Source organism: Eretmochelys imbricata, chromosome 24 (assembly GCF_965152235.1).
Source record: "Eretmochelys imbricata isolate rEreImb1 chromosome 24, rEreImb1.hap1, whole genome shotgun sequence".
In the NCBI taxonomy this organism is placed as follows: domain Eukaryota; kingdom Metazoa; phylum Chordata; order Testudines; family Cheloniidae; genus Eretmochelys; species Eretmochelys imbricata.
In genome coordinates, this window is record NC_135595.1 from 20,414,025 (window position 1) to 20,423,264 (window position 9,240).

The 9,240-nt window shown below is 61.6% G+C and overlaps 1 protein-coding gene across 1 annotated transcript; it reads right to left on the minus strand.

Moving 5' to 3' along the window:
* Positions 1 to 555: 555 nt before the first annotated feature.
* LOC144279420 (adenosine receptor A1-like) lies at positions 556 to 1,927 on the minus strand. Its single transcript, XM_077840918.1, has 2 exons — positions 1,602 to 1,927; positions 556 to 1,285 (listed from the first exon to the last, which is right to left on the minus strand). The coding sequence occupies exons 1-2, from the start codon at positions 1,925 to 1,927 to the stop codon at positions 556 to 558; spliced, it is 1,056 nt and encodes a 351-aa protein (XP_077697044.1).
* Positions 1,928 to 9,240: the final 7,313 nt, after the last annotated feature.

The following is a 9,240-nucleotide window of genomic DNA, read 5'->3' on the forward strand; positions in this document are numbered from 1 at the left end:
CGCACCCCTGCCCTTTCCCAGAATCGATTTAACAAACGTTTGGTAAAAGCAGGGGCCAGGCTCACGCTGCCAGTCACGGGATGGTTTTATTGCCGAGCAGCAGGGTCCATTATCCACCTGACAGCTGCCTGATTGATCCCTGCCGTAGCTTCTTCAATAATTGCTCCATGAGCCGGAGGGAGCTCTCCCCCGTTTTCCCTGCTCACGCTGGCTGGCGGGGCTGGGTGTCTCCGACTCGCCCAGCCAGGGATGTCACCCAAAGACCTTGAACCCATGGCCGGAGCTCAGCGTAAGCCACGCAGCTCAGTGCTGTCCAGGGTGGGGCCCATATATCGCAGACAATAACCCCTGAGACACAAAGACAGGAGAAGAAAATCCAGCCCCAGCTGGGGAATGGCTGAGGGGGCAGGCACCGGAGATTGGGGCTGGGGGGCACGTCACCCCTTCTCTTTACAAATAGGACGGGGAGCTGGGCGGGGTGCTGAGCCGGGATCCGGGCCGCCAGCCCCTCCCGCTGGCTGGGGAATTGGGAGCAGGGATGGGCCTGAGTCCTTCTTATCTTCGGCCGCTCAGGCCCTGGGGATGAACTTTGGCGCGGGGGCAGCGCAGGACATAGCGGAGGCAGACGGCCCTGAGCGCCCGTCCGAAGTCCTTCTTCCTCATGGCGTAGACCAGCGGGTTGGCCAGGGAGTTGAGGTGGGACAGCAGCACGGCCAGGCGGTCCAGGGCCGCGTAGCTCCAGCAGCCGGGGCAGAGGAGCCGGACGCAGTAGATGACGTGCAGCGGGATCCAGCAGACGCAGAAGCTGCCGAATAGGAGGAGGAGGGCGCGAGCCATGGGCAGCTCCCCTCGCTTGGCCGCCCACAGTGGCTGGGCGAGGAAGTGCCCACGCACCAGCCGGAAGAGGTCGGCGTAGATGCCCAGCAGGGCGCCCAGGGGCAGCAGCGTGCAGGCGAAGAAGATGAAGTAGACCAGGTATTCGGGGGCGAAGACGGAGGTGAAGGAGCAGTGCCCCAGGTGGTCGTCATGCAGCTGGTTGTAGCGGGGCGCCCCGCGCGTCCCCGGGTACACCTTGGAGAGGAAGCCGCCGTAGGGCTGGTCGCGGGCGATGAGGACCACGGCAGCTCGCTCGGCGGCCAAGCCGGCGGCCAGGGTCCGGTTCCCCGCCACGTAGTGCCCCAGGCTGTTCCAGCCCATCATGGGGGAGAGGCCGATCAGCAGCGAGAGCAGCCAGCACAGGCCCACGGCACCCAGCACCCGGCCCTTCCTCACGTGCATGGCGTAGCTGCAAGGAGAGAGCCGGCTCAGGGCTATCAGCCACCCCCTGCAGGCCGGGAGCCCCAGCCCCGGCGATCTCCATAGGCGCCCTCCAGCTGCCCGCGGGCCAACGCTGCCTGCCGGATGGGCGGCTGCCCCCTGAGGCCTGCTAGGTTCAGTTCAGCCCCCAGACCCACCGGGGGCCACAGACTGGCTTACCTGGCCCGGGAGCCAGCCCAGCCGGCGTGTCCCAATGCCCCTTGGCTGGGGTACTCCCCATGCCCACACCACCGGGAGGCCCTGCCCCCCCGCCCATGCACTCGTGGGGGCCCCGTCTCTCTTGCCTGCTGGGCAGCCGGATTTTCAGGTGGGCGTTGAGCGCGATGAGCAGCAGCAGGAGGATGGAGAACTGGGTGGTGACCAGCGGGAAGCAGGCCAGGAAGAGGCAGGTGTGGAAGCAGAGGGTGAGCTCCAGGCTGAGCACCACGGAGAAGGGGATGGCCAGGGCGCCCACGCCCAGGTCGGCCAGCGCCAGGCAGGCCACCAGGCAGTTGGTGACGCTCCGCAGCTCCCGGTGCAGGCAGATCGTGGCACACACCAGCAGGTTGGTGCCCACCACAGCCAGGGCCAGGAGCCCCTCCAGAACGACGAAGCCGAGGTACAGATCCATTGGGGCAGGGGGGCGCCAGCCAGCCCAGGGAGCTGGGAGTTGCTCCAGCTGGCCCTGCCCAGTGATAAGTGGCTGCCGGCTGCCTTGCCAAGCTATCCCTGAGCAAACAGATCAGGGCTGTGGAGTGTGGGCGCCGCGTGGATCGATCCGGCTCCTACGTGGGTGACAGGCGCCAGCTGGAGGCGGGAGAACGGCGGGGACCAGCGAGATGCCTGCCGGTTTGGGGAGCAGGCGAGGGCGTGGGCACACTGAGGGGGGTGGGACACTGGGGGGCACCGCTCGCAGGGGCAGGGGTCCCCCCAATCAGACGTTCAGATAAACGCCTGAGTTCGAATTCTGGCACTTCAGCGGTTCGCCCCTCTTGATGAATGCAGGGCTGGGAGCTCCCTGGGGCAGGGCCTGGCTCTGGGTTCTGTGTGCGTGCAGCCCCTGGCACGCTGGGGTCCTGGGCTAGGACGGGGTCTCCTGGGTGCTACCGTAATACACCTAATAAATACCAACCCTAACGTGCAGCCCCTGGCGCACTGGGGACCTGGGTGCTACCACAATACACCTAATAAATAGCAACCATAACGTGCAGCCCCTGGCACGCTGGGGTCCTGGGCCAGGACGGGGGCTCCTGGGTGCTACCGTAATACACCTAATAAATACCAACCCTAACGTGCAGCCCCTGGCGCGCTGGGGACCTGGGCCAGGGCGGCCTTTCGAGAAACAGGCTGCTGGCCCATGCTGGAGAACAGTGGGGCTCTTGGTGGCCTCCCAGTGCTCCGAGAGCTGCAGCCGGGGCCGGCAGAGCCCAGGGGAGTGGCTGCTAGTGTGGCTGGCAGACCAGGCAGCCCCAAAGCCCTGCAGGCAGCAGCAAAGGGAGGTGATTGTAGCCGGAAAGTGACGATCCACCCGCCCGCCCTCCCCTGCACCATCCATCCCAGTCGCCCCTCGCGAGAAGCGGGGACATTTGCCTGGCGGGTCTCCCAGCGTTCTCCTGCCGCGGGGAGCTACCGGCCAGGGAGCAGGGGGCCACGGGTGGATCCCCAAATTAATCAGCCCCACGAGGTGACCGGATTTGGCGCCTCGGTGGCTGCAATACCGAGCTCCCGGCTAGAGAGGGGCTGCAACGCGCCTGCCTCCCTCTATGGAGTGACAAGGCCGGGGCGTTAATATCACTTATTGGACCAACTTCTGTTGGTGAAAGGGCCGAGCTGCCGAGCTCCGCCAAGGCCTGCCACCGCCCGCCGGTTTGTCTAACGAGCAACACAAATGGGCTCTAACAAGGGAAGCGTTTATGGCCCTCTGAGCCCGAGAGCAGGAGGGGGAAGGATTAATTGTTAATCCTCTCTCACCAATGATCAGTCTCGGGTCTGTAATGAGCAGGGGGGCCGCAGAGAAGAGTCACCGAATCGCAGCAGGTACGAAGAGGCAGAACTTAGGTGCCACCTTCTCTCTGCCCACTAGAGGCCAGTGCCAGCATCTGCCTGGCTGTGCCGGGGGTTTCAAGCCCCAGATGAGTCCCAAAGCTTGGGGGAGGCTCCAGGGTTAAAAAAAGAACTAGAGAAGTTCCTGGAGGACAGGTCCATTGATGGCTATTAGCCAGGCTGGGCAGGGATGGTGGCCCTGGCCTCTGTTTGCCAGCAGCTGGCAATGGGCGACAGGGGATGGCTCACTGGGCGATTCCCTGTTCTGTTCATTCCCTCTGGGGCACCGGGCACTGGCCACCGTCGGCAGCCAGGACACAGGGCTGGATGGACCTTTGCCCTGAGCCAGTCTGGCCGTTCTTACGTTCAGGAAGGGAAGGATTCATTCACAGGGAGGAAAAACGAGCAGCTTGTTTCCTCCACCTCCCCATTGCCGAGTCAGCCGGAGCAAACCCGTGCCCAGCCCGTGCCAGCAGGAAGTGCCAAGGGCCACAGAGGCACTGACCGATGCACACAGCCCGCTCTTCGTGCCAGCAGCCAGGGGGCTGGCGAGCGGCTGTGCAGAGCCACGACCTGACCCTCGCTAAGTCTCCCTGCGGTGAGTTCTCCGGGGGGGCCCTGGTCGGGGTCTGTGCAGCCCCCAGGGCTGCGGGAGAGGTAAAGCGATCGCCCCGCTGAGGATCTAGGCCTCCAAAGCCCCTGTCGCCTGGTAGTCGGCCCCTCGTCTCTCCTGTCCCAGGCCAGTCGCGCCCTCGTTTGTGTATGGAGGAGGGCTGGGCCACCCTGGGGATTGCCAGTGAGAGACGGCCCCAGAGCAGAGAGCTCAGGAACAGAGTCTGGCCGGCGGCTGCTGGCCATGAGCAGGAGACCTGCGGCCCGGGGGCAGCTGCAGCTCGACAGCCCAGCAGGGCTCCCGATCTAGGCTGCCCAGCCGGCCTGGGGTCTCTCCGAGCTGCCCAGCTCCCAGCCACACTGCAAACTCCCCAGCAAAGGTCGACCAACTGGGCCAGCTTGGTTTCTCCTCGGAGACCGATAACCGAATCATCGCCAGGCGTGGGGCGCTAGCAGCTGGTGCTCCCTGGCAAGGTTTACTATTCTTAGGGAAGAAGCGTTACAGAGAAAACACGTTCAAAACAATCCGAGAACCTGCCCGCCTGCTAACGAGCTCGTCAGCATGTTCCCGGCCAGCGCCACTGGGGCTCTGCAGCGTGAGTTCTTCCAAGTCCCCCGCGTCTCACTTGTGATGCCCAGGTCCTAGCCATAGTTCAGAGCCACCTCCCAGCCCTGTGGGGCCTGCCAGCCTTCCCCAAAGGATTGGGCCCCCCAGGGGTGGGATTGGTTAAAGGCCCCGAGCCTGTTCAAATCCAGGCAATTTCGCCCCAACCCCCTTGTGACGAAGTGGGACTGTTCTTAATGTTTCCTCTGAATAGTGTGGGGGTGCCTCAGTTTCCCCTATGCAGTTCTTAAGTATCTAGGTGGTGGGGTAAGGGTGTATGATCATTGCAGAGCCCTAGAGGGCAGGTGTGTGCAGGGGTCTGGACACAGAGAATGGCCGACACCCTGTTTCCTGGCAACTGATGGCCTGGGCCCTTCCCCCCTGGAAGGTGAGAGCTAAAGGGTTGGAGAACAAAAGAATCCGGTGACCTCCTGGCCCGGGAAAGAAACAACGCCCAGGAGAGGAGGGGCTGGAGGGAGTTTCAGTTTGGGGCTGGCTGGGGATGAGGAGTGAAGTGCAGACGTGGTTGTCTGGCTCACTGCCCCCCAAAATGGACCCAGCTGAGGGGTCCTGTTCTCTGCACCTACAAGCTCTGTGTCAGACCATGTCCCTGTCGTCTAATAAACCTTCTGTGTTACTGGCTGGCTGAGAGTCACACCTGACTGCGAAGTTGCGGGGCAGGACCCTCTGGCTTCCCCAGGACCCCGCCTGAGCGGACTCGCTGTGGGAAGCGCACGGAGGGGCAGAGGATGATGAATGCTCCGAGGTCAGACCCAGGAAGGTGGGAGCTGGGTGAGCTGTGTGTCCTGCAGACAGGCTGCTCCCCCAGAGGAGACTTCCCCAGAGTCCTGCCTGGCTTCATGGGGAGCAGTTCCAGAGCATCGCCCGGGGACTCCGTGACACCCCTTTCGCTGGCTGCTGATCCCTGGAGAATCCAGCGTGAGCTAGTCTGTGTGAACCCTCCCGGGCCAGCTGGAGAGGAGGAATTCCATGAGCCCCCATGACAGACGGCCCCACAATAACACCCAAACAATTGCATTTCAGTGCAGTGCACCCCAAAGGCACCGCACGCAATTCAGGGGGGTGTCGCTGGACTCCAGCAGGTCTGTCCTGGAAAGCGTCACACGCTGGGGAAGGATCAAGGGTCCGGCTGGCTGCTGCCTCTGGGCCAAAGCAAGCGCCAGACCTGAGACTGATGCAGGGCAGAGAAGTGGCATGTAAGGGGACTGTTGGCCCCTCACTAACACTCGGGGGGGGGGGGCAGGGGAGGGGTTGGTTGCTGGCTCCCAGGACCAAACGAAAGGGAAACGGTCCATGGGAAATGAGGATCGTGAGACTGACAGTCCCCGGGGCAAAGGAGAGAGGCCAATGCTCCCGGTCAGCCGGATTGACTGGGGGGCGGGCGGGATAATGAGGGAGTCAGGAGGCCGGGGGGGGCCCGTCTTCCGTGTGAGCTGTAATTGCCTGGGTCAGTCAGAGTGGGGCCGAGCTAAGGGGATAGCAGGGGCCCGAGCTGGGCTGGGAGTGGAGCCGGGCCAGGGAGCTGAGGCAGGGTCAGGCTGGGGCTGGAGCCGTCCGGAGCCGGGTGCAGGGAGCAGATGGGAAGAGCGAGGGGGGACCCTGGGCAGTGGGCCCTGTGCGGGGGGGACGCCCCCAGCCAAGGGGCCCTGCAGGCCACACTTGGGGGGGTCGTAACCCCGCGGACACTGCATCTGGTGTGGCGCTGGCCTGCCGGGCCGGGACAGATCGAAGGCGCTGGGGGATGTTTCTAATCAACAAACCCCGCCAAGGGGTGGCTCGATTTGGGGAAGCCCGTGTGCCGTTAATGTGGGGAAGGAAAATGGAGGCCCAGGGACACTTGCACGGCCCCCCGGCCCCTGAAAGAGCCTGAATCCCGTCTCCCAAAGGGCCTGCTTTCGAAGATCCCTCTGGTGCCCACCTGCACCTGTAGGGGCTTAAACCCCTCTAAAAATCTGGCCCCAGGGGCACTGCTGAAAAGGTCCCCCTGGGGCTTTGGAAGCTGGGTGATCGGCAGGGGCAGGGAGTGTCACGGAGTCCCCGGGCGATGCTCTGGAACTGCTCCCCACGAAGCCAGGCAGGACTCTGGGGGAGTCTCCTCTCGGGGAGCAGCCTGTCTGCAGGACACACAGCTCCCCCGGCTCCACCTTCCTGGGTCTGACCTCGGAGCATTCAGCCTCCTCTGCCCCTCCGTGCGCTTCCCACAGCCAGTCCGCCCAGGCGGGGCTCCTGGGGAAGCCAGAGGGTCCTGCCCCCTAACTCCGCAGCCAGACGGGACTCTCAGCCAGCCAGTAACACAGAAGGTTTATTAGACGACAGGAACATGGTCTAAAACAGAGCTTGTAGGTGCAGAGAACAGGACCCCTCAGCCAGGACCATTTTGGGGGGCAGTGAGCCAGACAACCCCGTCTGCCCTTCACTCCATGTCCCAGCCAGCCCCAAACTGAAACTATCTCCAGCCCCTCCTCCTCTGGGCTTTGTTCCTTTCCGGGGCCAGGAGGTCACCGGATTCCTTTGTTCTCCAGCCCTTTAGCTCTCACCTTGCAGGGGGGAAGGGCCCAGGCCATCAGTTGCCAGGAAACAGGGTGTCGGCCATTCTCTGTGTCCAGACCCCTGCACACACCTGTCCTCTAGGGCTCTGCAATGATCATACACCCTTACCCCACCCCCTAGATACTTAAGAACTGCATAGGGGAAACTGAGGCACCCCCACACTATTCAGAGGAAACATTAAGAACAGTCCCACTTCGTCAAAACCATAAATCCGGCAGTTGCTGTAAGTCGACCTAACATAGATCAACTTAGTTTGTAGGTTTCAGAGGAAACATTAAGAACAGTTCCACTTCGTCACAGGGAGCACTAACCAGTTCTTTGCAGCTCCCTGGCCCTGGGGCTGGCTCTGTGCCAGCTGGCTAGAGCCACAAATGGGTGACTGGCCAGGGCCACAGGGATCTGCCACTATCCTAGTTTCCAAAGTCCTGGGGCAACACGTCCAACAGGGCCTAAGGGCTAGGCTGGCTTACGCCAGGCAGGGCTTCTTCCCCCCCAGGGTGAATCCTCCGCTGGCCCTAATGGATGGTTTTTCTTCCCCTTTGCACCAATGGGCAAGATTCTGGTCTCAGTTATCCTGGTGTAGACGAGAAATGACTCTATGGCCTTCAGAGGGAGTCACTCTGGATTTACATCGGTGTACCTGAGATGGGAATCTGAGCATTCCCATTTGGGAGGTTTTCGGACGTTTCACGCCGGGCGTGTGTGCAGCCAACCCCAAAAACACTAGGGTGTCAAGGCCTGAAAGAGGGAAAGTGAAGCAGGAAAGGGTTGGGTGGGGTCTTGAGGACTGTGTTGGAATTGCAAGCTCTCACCGTCAGAGCAGGGGGGTCTCTGCTCCTGCTAGAAGGCTGTAGCAAAGCATGGAGCAGACAGCTTAAATCAAGGCGGGTGAATGGTGCCTCACTGCCTTAGGGAGCAGCCTGGTTTGTCTCTCTCTGGTTTGGGGTCCTTGTGTGCTCTGAATCCTCAGAAATAAAGTCGTGCTACTGTGCAACCTTCCAGCAAGAGGACGGATGGTTTGTATCTCACTTCTCTGCATGTGCGTTGTGAGCTCCACAGCTCATGGGGGAGGACAGAGGGAAAAGAATGTTTTCTTGCATTAATATTTCTTGTACAATATTATAAAATACCACATTTGATTTTATGACTTACTGGCCAGGTCCTTTTCTGCTTCAGTCAAATTTTTGTCGACGTTGAGGACTGTTTCTGCTTCGATCCTCTTGCTGGCCAGGAATTGTTCCAGTACCTCCTCAGCCGGGGAAGAAGAGATCGCATAGCACGCAGCTCGGAATTGTCTGCGAGCACTCAGGCGTCCGATACCAACCCTTTCCCTCGGGAGATCACGGCCAGTGGGAACACTGAGGCTTCGGAAACTCCACGCTGCCTGGGCTGGCTCCGGAGACTCACCTTGACTCCTCTGCATGGCGGCTGAGAGCGTCTCCAGCAGGGCGCGGCAGGAGTCCTTGGACGCAGCTTCGTTCTGGCCCAACGACCGCCGGTAACTTTCCTTGATTGCCTCCTAATCAACAAAAGAGAATGAGCCAAAAGGCGGCGCTGCCCTCAGTCCGCGGGCAGACGCTCACCATATGACGGCGCATGCTCACCGAGCTCTACTGGGCTTAGCTCCCAGGACTGGAAACACCACTCTCCCCAGCTCCGTGGGGCTCGCGTGCCCGGCTGCTCTTGCTGGGTTTGGCTACGTCTCGCCCGGGAAGGAAAAGAGCATCCGCCACCAGCCAGCCCACCGGCTCGGGGAACAAACTGGGCGATGGCTGGGAAGGGAGAGAGGCAGTGACAGTCACACGGTGTTTCTCACCCGCTTGGCCGTGGGACCATGAGCTGCTGGAAAGGTTTTTACAAACCAAAGTCAAGAAAATCTTGCTCCCCTGCAAGATCAACTCTCCTCTGTCCTGCTCTCGAAACAGGCGGGAACAGATTGGATCGGCTCAGCCCTCCTGGTGTCCAGACGTTGGTTTACTCTCACTTTCCTGGTACCTCTAAAGGAGCCGTGACAATTTTTGACTTCAAATAAGAGGTTTCCTGTCTGACATGGTCCAGGTCATTGTCACTGGCTCGCCCTCCCCTTTCTCACCTGCTCTGCTCAGTGAAATCAC